The 14,515-nt window shown below is 41.8% G+C and overlaps 1 protein-coding gene across 1 annotated transcript in view; it reads right to left on the bottom strand.

Moving 5' to 3' along the window:
* The window catches only part of LOC140269950 (glutamate receptor ionotropic, NMDA 3B-like), a 78,102-nt gene extending 68,936 nt beyond the window's left edge, over positions 1-9,166 (bottom strand). Inside the window, exon 1 of the mRNA XM_072364987.1 lies at positions 8,438-9,166. Coding sequence (XP_072221088.1) covers positions 8,438-8,971 — 534 coding nt within the window. The 5' untranslated portion in view covers positions 8,972-9,166. The remainder of the gene's footprint in view (positions 1-8,437) is intronic.
* Between the last annotated feature and the right edge of the window lie 5,349 nt (positions 9,167-14,515).

Raw genomic sequence — 14,515 nt, forward strand, 5'->3', positions numbered from 1 at the left:
TAATGTCTCTTTCTCCAGTATGGTTTTCCTGTATTGTTCAGTCTCAGCCCTGGGTGGGCCCATTATCACCTTATTACACTGCCACTGAGAGTACACTTTGGATGGTTCAGTGGAGAATATTCTCCTGGCTTTGCCTTCTCTGTTTATACCTTCTCAGGCATGTAGCCAGACCTGTGAGTCTTTGTTTGGCAGTCTTCAGCGCCTCAGGTGTGGACAGTTTGCTGTATTTTTTAGGGAATTCTTTCTTCATTTCACATTCCTGAAGCTCTGATAACTGGCTAAAAGCAGTTGCCTTGATCTTGGCCCACCAACCTTCTTAGCCATGGGGGATAGAGCCCCTCACTGCTCCATGTGTTAATCTTGTAGCCATGTAAATAATCATATTTGTGTCCAATTCATCCTATAGCTTTTGTAACGTATTAGTTATCCTAATTATGAAAATTAAGCCAAAGCAGTAAGTCAGTTCAAGGAGTTCTGCTTGTGTCTGCTGCCACACTCACATGTCATGTTTCCCACAAAGCAACACATAACCAACGAACAAAACCTTTCAATCACAGTGATGTACTTAAGCAGTCAGTGCTCTGCTCTTTCTTTTGCTGCATGCCTGCACACTTAAATAACCCTCCACTCCCTGCTGAGATGAGGTCGGTGTCTTCTTGTGAGTAGTGATGAGGTCAGAGCCTTGACACGAACATTAATGCTGCACATACTCTACATTTCCATAACGATTTATTCCACGTGAGAAGGCTAACAGAACTTCTAGGCTATAGCTGTAAAAGGCCTATAGCACGCTTTCTGCTTCTTTACAAAAAGGTGATGATTTCTACTGGAAACTAACAGGTCAGATTTTATATTTGATACATAGACGTCACTCGCTTTTTTTTGTGGGATGTCAAACCTAAAAGCCAGCATATAAACAACATGATAATCATCTCAAATCAAGCTGGATTAGAGCCAACATAGAAGCATTTCTTAACATGCGCTGTAACGGATGTTCAGGATGTAACAGAGCGTTTTGTGCATGTATGAGAATGCCACCAGTGCACTGTTTCTGTGTCTCTGTAAAGCGAGCTTTTTGCCTGAGGGCAGGTAGCGTTGAAGATTGGCTCTAAATCATGTCTGTTTTCTAGCCAACTCCAAACATAAATATCCAAGAAGGAACACAGAAGTTACCTTGGGGTCTACCATCTCTCAATCTCTTGTCTATAACAGGCCCGCCTCTAAAACAACTTCATCTCTGATGGCTTATTGCTGTAGCACGTTTCCACCCTGTCTGGTCTAATTTTTCCTTCTTTTTTTATCTTACTTGCCTTTTTATCTCATTTGCTCATCATGCTCCGCTGCTTTTTTTTTTTCTTGACTTTTAAACGTTTTTCCCCTCTCAACCAGTCTCAATAGCTTTGTCTGTCAAAATGTGTTTGGTTTTGAATCTGTTTCTCCAGCTTACTCTCTGCCCCATGTTACTTTTTAAAATTTTGTCTTGGCCCTTTTCAGATATTTACCACATTTTCTCATCTTCGCTGCGGGTGTTTGGATAGCCTGTCGCTTTTGGCACTCACTCAGCCATGTCCCACGGCCATCTGTCAGCATCTGTTTAATCTCACATCAGCACATGTCTCTCACCTTCTCTCCCCTGTCTTGCCTCCTGTCTGCCTTTCCCGTCTGCTTGTCTTTCACCTCTGACCTATACCTATGGGAGCTTCCATATACTGTAGGTGTCGTCTCCAGAGTTTCCCCTTATCACTGACGCCCACCTGGCCAAGATTTCTGCTTTTCTACCACAGGTGCCACATACTCTCACACCATGGCAAACATTCTCGACAACGAACTGCTGCATAACCAAAGACTCTACAGAGTTTGTAGAGTTGTAAGAATGTATGTTTTCAATGAGTTTGTATGTTCACAATATGCGGGTGAAGTGTGCAGGCATGTAAACAGAATGTGTGTCTGAGCGTATATTTGTGTGCCTTCACTTATTTGATTGCATGAGAGTTGTGGTGAGAGTGGTTTTCTATCACAGAGAGCTCCAAGTAATCACTCACTAATCCTCTAATGAACTGGCGCAGTTGGAAGGGGGAAAAAAAAAAAAAAAAAAAACTGGCGACATGAGACTCTTTGATGGAAGAGACAGCAAAAGTCCTAGGCCTCCTGTCATCCTCCTCTGTTTTTCTTTCAATGCCACCAACTCAACCTCATTTGCGGGTATCAAATACTGCTGTTTTGTCAGGACCACCTAGTGACAGAACAAGGTGTCCTTTTTGGCGGTGCACCAGCCGCAGTAATATTAGATTTTAAAAGCAAACGCTCCAACATCACTCACTGAGTGTTTACTTACACACTAAGAAATTGAGGTTTTAGGAATGGTCCTAAAAAGTACCCGAGCACTGAGTATTGAAAACTAGTATATTTTTGTACCACCTGTGTCTCTACCTGCCAAAATGTGCCTTTATGTTTTGCTAAAGAAATGTATCCTCTGGAAGGAACTCTCGATTAAAAATCGACACTTAATCGAACGTGCATTTCTTAGACCGAGGCAGGCTTGACTACCCAGATAAAATTCACACAGACACAGGGAGAACATGCAAACTCCACACAGAAAGAACCCAGCTAAATTCAAACCAGGAACTTTCTTGTGACATGACAGACCGAACTATTACACCACTCTGCAGTCCACACCTATTAAGATCTGTTTGCCTATATTTCATGATTATTTAAGGTCTATGTATCCTTACCCCTGTGATGATTTTCAACCTTTGAAATTGAAATTAAACAAAGGTCCAGAGTAATTATCTGAAGGACCATTTTTGTACACAGAACAGTACTTCTCTGAGAACTGCACCTCTGGACACAGAAATGAACCCCTTTTTTTTTCTCTGTGTGTATGATGACAGATGGCAAGATCCACATAGGAAGTTGGAGGGGAGAAGTTGATAAGTCACAAGACTCAGAATTATGACACTTGAGATAAAGACCAATTGGAGACTTTACCGCTTTTCATCAACAACTTTACTCACTATTTGGTTCGGTTTAGGCAACACATTTTCCAGGTAGGTTTAGGAACCAGTTATTCAATTAAGGTTGGATAGCTATACTGGTTTGTTTTTTACTATTTTGCCTCAAAATGCAATCAGGTGAGTTGAAGGAGAAAAAGGGTGAACTCAATCCCTTCCCACCCTGCACCATCCCTTTTACAGTCCCTGCAAACTTTGATCTCTCTCCCCCCTCTGTCAAACCTTCCTTTCCATTTCACCTCCCACACAGTTCCATTTCCTCTTCCTTGATCCACCTTCCTTAGTTCTAACATCCTGACCTTTTCTTCCTCAATCTCCCTTTCATTGGTCTGTCCTTCCATGCCAAGCGATTGCTCATTTTTCCCCTTGATACCCGCTTCCCTCTCTCCTCAATCTTTACATCCTTTTATCCCTCACCGTCATTCTTCTTTCCCTCTTCAAATGTACACTTGAATACTGTTTTTTGTTTCTGCTCTATATCAGTCTTTTCAAAACTCCCTTCTTATCACCTGAGTCCAGATTTTTTCTTTATTTGTCTTTACCTTGTATCCAAACACAATACTCCCTCTTTCTGGCATTTTTAACCAAATAACTAATTTGTTCCTTTTTCTTTTATCCCTACATACCTCCATCAATGACTCAGTATTATTCACTTATTAATTCCATATAATCTAACTCATCTTTTGACCTCCCTGATACATGCAGCCCTTCCTTACCTTACTTTCTATGTGTTCCCAATTACTGGGGTACCTAATTTAGTTTCTTTCAGCTCCACAAAAAAAAACACCAAATTAATATGGGATTACTGGAGATAACCTTTTCACCCAAGGCAAAAACAAAAACAAAAACCAAACATAAGCCAAATGTTGGAACACTAACTCAAATGCCATTCTGGGCAGCTCAGACAAACCCACAGTCCTTTAGGTAATACATACTCCCCTCTTTCTGCTCTGCTCAATTAATCTGGCTCAGTCAAGACTGCGTGGAACTGTCATCAACACTAATAAAGAAAAAGCTTTGAGCTGTTTGCATTAAGTGGACGGCTTGTCTCAAACTGTCAGTTTGCCTGCAGCTTTGGCAAGGCACAAGTTTTGTCCCGCTCGCGCTTTTATTCCACTGTGGTTGGGGCACAAATCCCTTCTACATCCCACAGAAAACACTAAAGGCAGCATAGCCTTGTAAAGCCTCATTAGGCTTAATAACCTTTAGTGAGCACATAGCAGACACTGTATGAGGGTGTACATTTGTGTGAGGCATGTGCATGTGCTCCTTCGTGGATGTCCATGCACAGGTATGCGTGTGTGTGTGGTAGTTTTGCAGATGTGTGTCCTCTGAGAGCAGGGCTAGCTCAAAGCCACAATGTGTATTATTCAGCAGGGTCCCCGGATTAAAATGTAATTTCATTCAAAGTTGCAAATTGGGTTTTTTACTGTCCTAATCTTCATTTTACTAAGACGAATGAGGTATGCCATTAAAATGAAGATGTGACTTAATGAAAAAGTGCGGGATGGATAGGATTGCAGAGGAGAGTGTACTTACTTACCAGAACATAACAAAGGTTATTCTAAATGATAAATGGTACAAAAACTCATAAATAATGCATTGCACCACCATATGAGTGTCTATCATAGCCACATTTCAGTGATGGGGATAATGACATCAAGATGTGCACTTTAAGTATTAATCCAACAATGTGACTGAAATCAGCAGCAAAATAAGGTTCAGATCAAAGTATCAGCATGTATGATATGTAAGGAGCTGCAGATGTTTAGGAAAAGGTGCTTTTGTGCTTAAAGGTGCATAAGAGGCAGGTAAGAACTAAAATCTGTGTAACCGGTACAAAATGCTCATCTCTACTGTCGCAGAAGTAATAAAATCTGGAAATATATATAAATGTAATGGAGGTAACTCAACTACAAAGGAAAAGGGGAAAAAAAAAAAAACTCAAATTAGACTGTGAAATCCTGTCTTGTACATTCTACTTTTTGGAAGAATTCCAAGCTGTATTTCAATAGTATTAAGTACAACAGGGAGTAAAGTGAGCGGCAGGAACACAGCTTCCACTGTGAAAAATGACTAATAATGAATTCGCACCATACCAGCCCACTCCCCTAATCGCATTCAGAAATCAGCGAAACTATTTCCTTCAGCTCTCACTGCTAATACATTTCCAAAATAGAAGTCATGATCCACAAAATCATTTTTGTGATGTTATCACCAAATCTAGAATTGTCTAGTCAGGATGTTTAAAAAGGCTGGCCACATTAATAATGCATAGATGTTCTTTTTTCAATTACATCTGTCCTCAAATTTCACAAACATTTCTGTTTATTTTATTAGAACTACGTTACAATGTTCCACATGCTAACATGCCAAGAGAATATCAGTTTGAGACCCCATTTCACACATTTGGGGTTAATTAAGGTTATTCTTCATATCAAATGTTATCTGTTTAATATCTTAGTCTGATTGCATGAAAAGCTTCTGATGAGCAAATCACCTGCCCAAATGCCCGTAATGGACCTAATGGGAATATGGAACCCATTTCCTACTTTTTTCCCCTCCCTTCTCTGTCCCTTTTAACTCCCTCCTCTTCTCTCCTCTCCTGGCTGCTATTCTGCCTGCCATAGATGGAAGAGAGAGATTTACAGTGAGGGGTCACACAGTGGTTCTAATTAGCTTAAGTAGGTAGGGAGGAATAAGCACTTCCTTGCCGAGGCGCATCACATACTCCCAGAGCTCTGTCTGACTAAGCAGATACGGGGATGAAAACGCAGACGGACAACTGACCCCTGCCTCTGCCTGTGTACCCATGTCCTTTAATCTCTGGCTTTCTTTAGCAACTCAATTTTACCACCTTTGCAACAAAGAAATATTAGGACTTTATGCGATACTCTGTTGAAGAAATTAACACAAAAAAGTCAAGCAGCTTGTTGGCCAAGTTTTAAGGGTGTTCAGAAAAAGATTAAACGCATCAAGACTGCTTTTTCTTACTTAATATTTAGAAAGAAGCACAACAAGTCTCTTTTCTCATGTTAAAATTCTATTCAGTCTGATGTCCTGGGAAGGATTCTGCTAACCAGAAAAACCTGGGCTCAATTCCCGTTGCCCTGCAGAAAAATCTCTACAATTTCCAAAACTCAGGGAAAAGACTCTTTCCAAAAACAAAAACAACAAAAAAAACACCTCCTCATTTGGATCAATCTGTGACAGAACCGGCACATTTTCTGGCAGAACCACTTGTTTTGTTTCTGCCTTCTCTAGCTGTTCACCCCCTCTCAGAAGCACTCCTCCCTCCTGATGCTAAAATGTAAATACCATTTTTTAATTAGAATCGCATCTCCTGTTTCTAGGTTTAGTCATCAGCAGTGCAACCAGTGTACTGCTCCTTGTTTGTCCTGGCAAACAATGTGCCTCCCTGTTGACCTAACCCCCTCGTTACTGCCCTCTCTGTGAGTGTTTAAGAGCTTGTTCCACCTCCTACCAACCTGTGTTTGTTCCTAGTATTGCTCCTTTGCAATGGAATTGCACTGAGTGTTGGAAAAAGAAAATGTACTATAATCATCATCCTTCTATATTTCATTTTGCTTTAGGTCTGCTTTGTTTTTACAGTAGGCAAATCAAGTGTTTTTTTTACTTTATGTTTGATTGAATTACATTTCCTAACCCTTATTTTTCTGTTAGACATCATGAAACTTTTTTTTTCCTGCTCACAAACAGGATACTTTAAAAAAAAAAAAGGACTCACGTCCTTCAAAAAACCACAACACAGTGCCCGATTGTAAAAAGAAATGAAATCATGAATTTAATATGAGGCTGAAATGCTTTTCTCGTGAACACAAAAGCAACCAAAACAGGCATCCATTTAGACATAAATTATGCTTGGGATTATTACTAAAAGTATTGAAGCCAAGCCATCGAGATGTAAAGGAAGAAAGTGATGTTTTTTTTTTTTTCTATTTTGCCAAGTGTCTGCTTGGCACAATTCTGCAAAAAGACCCCTCTCTTCCATCTATCCCATTCCATCTATCCCATTCCATCTTTCTTGCCTCATATCTCCTCTTTCCACCTATCCCCTGCTTATCTTCTTGCATTGTCGACATATTCGTCAAGTGGTTTGACTTCTCATTCATGCAAGCTTTATTGAAATTGAACCTGTAATCCATTATTGACAAACAGACGTGGCAGGACAAAGATTTCAGACTTAAACTTAAGATCACATCCTCCTCTCATCCCTCTTTCTATGCTCTGTGTCCTCCTAATGCTTCCTGTTAGCCTCTGTGTGTGTGTGTGTGTGTGTATGTCTCTCAGCTGAACCTGTGTGAAATTTGAAAGTCCTCTTTATGCGCATGTGTTCGTCCGTTTGTGTGTGTGGTGCCTTGGTGATCCTCTCCCCCCCCTGTGCGAGAGTGCACAGATTCATATGTGTGTGTGACAGTGGGATGCAGTTGGCTGCTCGGTTGGATAGAGGCGGATATGGCTGAAGCTGGATTGACTGACTGGCAAGCAGCTCCTCTGCTGCTGGGAATACTAACATGACACACAAACACACAGAGACACACGCTTATTGGCCACCTAATTTGTGAAAAGACAGAGCAGCACACAAAAAAGAAACAAACTAAAAAAACCCGAAGAAATATGTGGTCACACAAACAGCAGGAGCTTCAGGGGCAATACCTCCCCACAACAGCTATCTATCACTATCCAAACTGTTTGAATGCACTCAGAAAGGTGCCAAAACCATCTTCAAACATGCATGCACACATTTCCGTTGAAGCACAGAGTCAGACTCCATGAAAATCCACATACACACACACAAAGGAGCTTAAAGAGAAAAAAAATTGGCTTGAGGGTTCTGCCCAAAACCAGTCAGAGCTACCAGATATTAAACATGCATGCTGAGGGCCTGCAGGTTTGCCACATTACTCAACTAAAGTCAATCTGAGCATCAGACTTTGCTGGAAGAAGGTATTTGGTGGTGGAAGTTGAAGTCTGAAACTACATATACTGCTCTAATTATCTGTGTTACATTTGAGCTGTTTCTGTTCCTTGCACTGTTATTCTAATCTTCTTTTAGATTGAATTCAAGGATAATTGCCCTCATTATCCCCGTTGCGATTACTTTCGCTTAAACCGCTCATTTGTTGGAACTAGCCCTAATGTCTGGCTGGTGAGAAACATTTTGCAACAGCTCAGACAACAACATCCTGGCCACAAGCTACCAGATCAGTCAATGGGTCATTGTTGAGTGTCAACTCTATTTGGTCATGGGGTGCTGCTTATTCAAGTGCAAGGAGAAAAGATCATTTAAAATATATATAGAGAGAGATATTACATACTCTAAATTACCCATTTTCTTTTCATTAAAAGATGACCACAACAGGTGCAAGGAACAGCATAGAAACACACACACAAGGAATCCATACCTTCGTCACAAGAGGTTCTGTGTCCTCCAGGATGGAGATAAAGGGGATCTCGGTGAAAGAGGAGAGGAATTCCACCTGGATCAACTCCTCCCTGGAGCGAGGAAATGCGAGCACGGCTGTCACACCCCTGACCACCAGGTCCTGGCAGGCACTACGGGACAAGGACTCCGGGTCCCATCCCGAGGGCGACCGTGCCACCATCTCCAGGCTCAGGTTGTAGGGCAGCAGAGGAGCCGGTTGTGAGGTTGTGGTGGTGGAGTCTGCCCCTCCGCTTTGGTGCCGGATGCTGGCGAGGGCGCGGTTGAGCGCGTTTTGTATCCGTGCCGACTGGCGGGTCGGCAAGAGCGCACCGAGGCGCACGGTGTGTCCTATCCGCGCAAGGATTTGACAAGACTCCGGGCGAAGGAAGCAGGGCTCCGGGGAGGAAAAGGCGGTTAATAGGAGGAGCAGCAGGAGAGACCTGGCAGAGAGGAGAAGGAGATGACTTCTCCCCGGGGCGAGACAGTAGGTCCAGAGTCCAGAAAGAGACACCATTCTGTAGCTCCGACACAAGACTGAGGAGGACTGGGCTCTGTTCGGCGGGAGATGGCATAGCTCCCTCTTTCTCCTGGCTCCACCGCTTTTCTCGGACTTAATGGCTCTTTTCTGTCCTCTCTCTGCTTTGTTGTCGCGCGCCGTCGTCGGTGATTAGTCGGCGTTTTGACGTTTCGCCTCTCACCTCTTCAAAGTTTTCATGTCAACAGTGAAAGACGCGCTGAAGGAGGAGAGGAGAGCTGAGCGCTCACAGCTTAGAGCGGTCGCCCCGCTTCTGTCAGTCTCTGCTAGAGAAAGGAACACCAGCTGGAAAGTGTGTGAGAGCGTGTGTGTGCGTGTGTGCGAGTCCATGCGCCTGCCCGCCAATAATCTAACCTCTCACGGAGCTTCCCTCTTGGTGAATTTTAATGAAAATTCGTTGGATAAGATTTTCCTCCGCTGTTTCGGATCCTTGAAAGAGCTTACACTTAATGTTTTCGTTTAGAATTGAATGAAAACAGTCAGAGATGTTACATCTTTGCCATTTAACGAGTCATATATATATATATATATATATATATATTTTATTTTATTTTTTTTTGGGGGGGGGGCATGAAGTTTGCTTCTGTTTTGACACATTTACTTTTAATGAAGACTGATCAACTCGTCACCTTAATTTTCTTAAAACTACCCAAAGGATAGTAACGATCTCTAAAATAGTTTATCTATTAATTAGTTAATCTAAACTCTAACCCATTTGACAGCTGTTGGTGTATCCTAAAGATTGATTTTAGGTTAAAGAAAAGAAGAAGAATTAGAAGCTTTTCTGAAATTGAATCTTTTAATAAATTACGGTCATTTGTTTTCTGAGGTAATGGACCACTTTCAAACACCTTTGGGGCTCAGACCACGGTGTTCCTGCCAGGTTGGCCGACACAAAACTAATAGCTCGCTGAAATCTCAATTTTCCCCTGAGATTTATCCCCACTTCCTGCCTGTCGTCCAAGTGGAACATTACCCGTTGTGTAACCATATCTTTTCAGCACCACGGACAGCGCCAATGCCATAAAAGAGATCTACTGTGCATGCTAATTTGACTTCAAGCGAGGGACAGCACTCAGTCCCTCCTTCATATATTCAACAGCCACAACAATTCCCCCTCCGTCTAATTTGCCATCTTTAGAGCAGGACCCCCAGATAATCTTTATGTACAGAAAGTGGAATTTGTGTGTCTTTGGTCTCCTCAGACCCTTTCTCTGACATTTTCTTGTTTGTCTGACTCTGATGCCTCAAATGTTCTGTTTTCCTTCACTCTCTCACTCTCAGTGATTCTTGCATCAGGTGAAGCTGTGGGGCCACTTTCAGTGTGAGGCCTGACAGGAAAAGGTTGCTCCGGTCAATGTACAGGTAGAAGTATAGCAGCCTCTCTCCTTCTCCCACACATACGCATTCAACAAGTCAGTCACAGATTGCTGGAGGAACGGGTGTGAAAGCCCCATGTTTTACTAATAAATAAGAAAAAATAGTTGTTGGGGGGGAGGGGGGTGTCCTTAGTTTTCTTCCTTTTCCTCATGCTCCACTTGCTCCATATAGAGAACAGATGAAAACCAACACTGTAGGCTTTGTTCTTCTGCAGAAACAGCAGCATTAAACTTGCATGGATCTTCACACACATTCCCTCAGGTACCTGTTGAAGCTGGGCAGAGTTGAGTACAAGCAAATGTATTTCAGCCTGGTTTATGAAGCTGGTGAAATGCCATGATCAGTGGGTAAAGTCGAGTTCCTGTCAAGGTGCCTCATACAAAAGGTGTAGACTTAAATGTACCAGGCTGCTGAAGGTGTTTTGTAACCACAGTGACACACTTTATCCCCAGTTACACTAAATACCTATAATCAAAGACAGTTTGTCCTTTAACCTCAGCGCATTTGTATACAGGCGTATCAGATGTTACATTCATTTGACAAAAAGAAAAGAGACAACCGATAAATGCTTTTGATTATATAAAATTTACGACAAAGTCTGGTTTAGGAGTACTGCAACATCATCACAAATTGTCATAAAAAAAATAAAACAACAAATATCTCTTTAAGAAGGAACACAAGAGGACATACAATTCTGTGCAGAAGTCTTGAGCCAACTGTCATTTCTTACCAGGAATAAAGAAAATATGTGTGACTAGTCACTCAAACGTGTAGATAGAAATGGAAATACAGTATATAAGGCAGTTTAAACTATTCTAAAAAGCTTGGAAGTCAATATTTTATATGACCACCTTTGTTCTTCAACAGAGTTTCTGCTTTTTTTTTTTACCTTTTTCCTTTTCTTAAGAATGGCTTCTTGACAGCCACTCTTCCATGGAGGCCATTACTGATGAGGCTTCAGTGAACAGTAAGTAGACGGATCATATGATGGGTCATATGCATCTCTCAGGTCCCCTGTCAAGTCTTTTCTGGATTTTTTCCCCCCATACCCTAAAGACATTACTTGCAGGTACTGTTCGATTGCTGTGGATAGTTATTTAAGTCTGACACGTCTTCCTTTCTCACTTTTTTTTGAGGGGGGGGACTGCCAAGTTTACAGCTAATAGCTCTTTGGGAGTTCATATCTGTCAAACTGTGTTATCTTTAGTGTTTTTTTGGAGATGCAGTGAAAGAAATTGGAACACATCATGTGTCTTTGTGACAGACCTAATGGTGCAATTTACAATGGGTTTCTTGCAAAGTCATATTTGCAAGAAAAACGTAAAAGACCTTCAGAAAGAAAACTATTGTACAAGACCACTTTAAAAGATTACAAGAAAGTCTGGCTCCTTGGAAGCAAAATCTAAAGAAATGGGATTTGGCTCAAGAAGCACAACACTGGGGAGATGGGGGATGCCAGTGGTGAGGGGAGATACCCCCTAAAGTAGACCCATATGCAGCTAAAACTGTCTAACAAACACAAATATAAAGCTTATATTTGTGTTTTATATACAGAAAATGAAATTATCTACACTTCAGATTTTAAAGTCTGCATGAGATGTTTCAAGGAAAGGACTTGCACCACGACATTAATTTGCAATGCCACCATAATTATCCAGATGTGTTTATAATGACCATGATCCAACACAATCCACAATCAATTTTTCTTTTCTCATAAAACAAACTCTCTTGCCTTTATTAGTAATATACCATAATATATTTACTGTCAAATAAATTAAATGCATAGTGAAATATACCGCAGACCAACTCCAGTTAAAAATATGCCAAACTGAAACACAAAGAGGACTAGGAATTTTATTTTTTTATTTCTTTTTTTTTTCAGCCGTTGACATAGGCACAGCTGAAAGATGGATTTTTATTTTTGGCCGATGTGACTTGCTTCCACTTGTTGCTCTCTTGCATGGATATAAAGCTGTGTTCAGAAATAGAATAGTAGTACAATAGCATTTCTGCAGCACAATACATTCCAAGAGGGAGAGATGCCTTATTAAGAGTCTCAAGTGTGGTTACAAAGCCCTCCTGGTGCCCGGATCAGTGCATAGGGAGAGTGATGACTGGGACATGTCCTTAGTGTGTCCCCAAAGGTTGTATACAGGTACCCCACATGCATCCTTTATCTGTATTACTGTTTCTTATTAACAGCTTCTCCCCCGTTGGGTGTATTTGTTTTGATTAGGTACATTGTGAGGGATTAATGTGGAGAATGGGATTAAGCAGGCACCAGAAAACCAATTAAAGTAGCCCTTCATCTTTGCAAGTGGGGCCATGTCTCTGTTTCACTGTGTGAGATACCCCCCCCTGTTCACTCATCACCTCCTGCCCTTTGTTTGTTCTGGCCCTCCTGCTACAGTACCTGCCATCCGTCTTAGTATTTAAATGTGCACATATCGTCTCCTTCATTATCCCCTTTCCTTTTCGTTTATCTCTTAAGCCCCACCCCTTTCCCCCTGCCTTCACCTTCATCCCTTTTTCCTCTGATCTTTTCCTCCCACAACCTTAGTCAGCCTTTATTATTTTCTGTCTCTTTGAGGTCGACAGCAAATTTGCCATCTACCCCTAAACATACAACCTGCTCCATTAAATCACATCAGTGATTCATTCCTGAACCAAAACTTCAATTACACAGGTAAAAAGGCTGCTGGAGAACAGAGAGGTTCAGTGAACAGGGGAACCAACGACAACTGCCAATTTGAGTAGGGGTGAGGGCTCTTCTGTGATAGGGAAGCGCTGTGCCTTTGCATGTGTGTGTGTGTGTGTGTGTGTGTGTGTGTGTGTGTGTGCGTATATGTAATCCTAAGTAATCTAGCGGTACAAACCCAGGTAGCACAGAGGCTTTTGAAATGCCAGGGAGCTGTGAGTTAGTATTCCTGGCACAGAACTAAAGGCACTATAATATCACCTTTTAGCACAGAGCTCTCTAACAAGGACCAAGACAGAAACAGAGGGACAGAGAATGAAAAAGGAAAGAGGAAAAAAGAAGGGGAAAAACGACAATCAAGGGCAGGGAAGCTGGAAAGGGTTTAAGGCAGCAGGACGGCACACAAGTTGGCAGAAGTGGGAATGTTGAAGGAAGATTTGGAGTTGGCATGTATTGTGTCTTCAGAGTTGAAACAAATTAACTACACAAGTCAATTCCTCTCTGGTCCCTTCACCCTCTACTCCCCATTCTACAAAGACAGTGGTCTAAGGAGAGAGACTTATCTAGAAGCAACAGCAGCCCCCTGCATGTGTTTGTGCATCTGTGTGTGCTGTGGTATGTGTGTGCCTGTTTTTCAAGTGGGTTTTGTGCACTGCGTCAGTACATTTGCACTATGCATGGTGACATGCATATGTCTTGCAAGTGTCTCTGAATGTGCAAATGTTCCCTTTGGTTGCCAAGACTTTTGTCGTTACTGCTGAGGTGAGCTCATCTGGAACGCCCACCTACATCTTTGGAGACTGCCGTTTTTGGACTTCAACTCTGCATTTAACATCCGAAGCAGAATGGAAGGACCAGGGTTTCAACAAGGACACATGAAGCTGGGTTAAGGACTTTCTAAAAAAACAGGTAACAGACAGATAGAATAAGGGCTCATTGTTCTTCCTACCTGACACTCAACACCAGAGCCCCCAGAGAGTGGTTGTATGCTGCGCCACCTTATGTTTCTCTCAACAGTCATGACTGTACATTAAAAAAAAGGCAGTCCAAGCACTTTAATAGGTTGGATACAGAATCTTGTGTTTTTGCACATACAAGTAAAGAATGGGAATAAATCTGACACTATGCTTGTTTGCCGGGTAATGGCCACACACTCACCTGTTAATTAAAGCAGCATTCATTAGAATGGAATATTAAACTTTACTGATTCATTAACTTTTCATCTAGCTCCGTAAGAAGGTCAGAGGTTTCTGTGACCCACTTAATGACCATATGCGTGTGCCACTTGTCATAGTACTGTCTTTAGAAAGGTTGACATCTACATTTATTTCAACAACTATCACAATGTGGATTGAGTAGACTTGCATTTGGCGGTCAGCAGGGTGGTGGCTGGATAACTCAATGACTTACTGTTTCACAGTTTTAATTCAAGTTTATGATTATAG

Source organism: Leuresthes tenuis, unplaced genomic scaffold (genome assembly GCF_036924035.1).
Source record: "Leuresthes tenuis unplaced genomic scaffold, fLeuTen1.0.hap1 SCAF_15, whole genome shotgun sequence".
Lineage (NCBI taxonomy): Eukaryota > Metazoa > Chordata > Actinopteri > Atheriniformes > Atherinopsidae > Leuresthes > Leuresthes tenuis.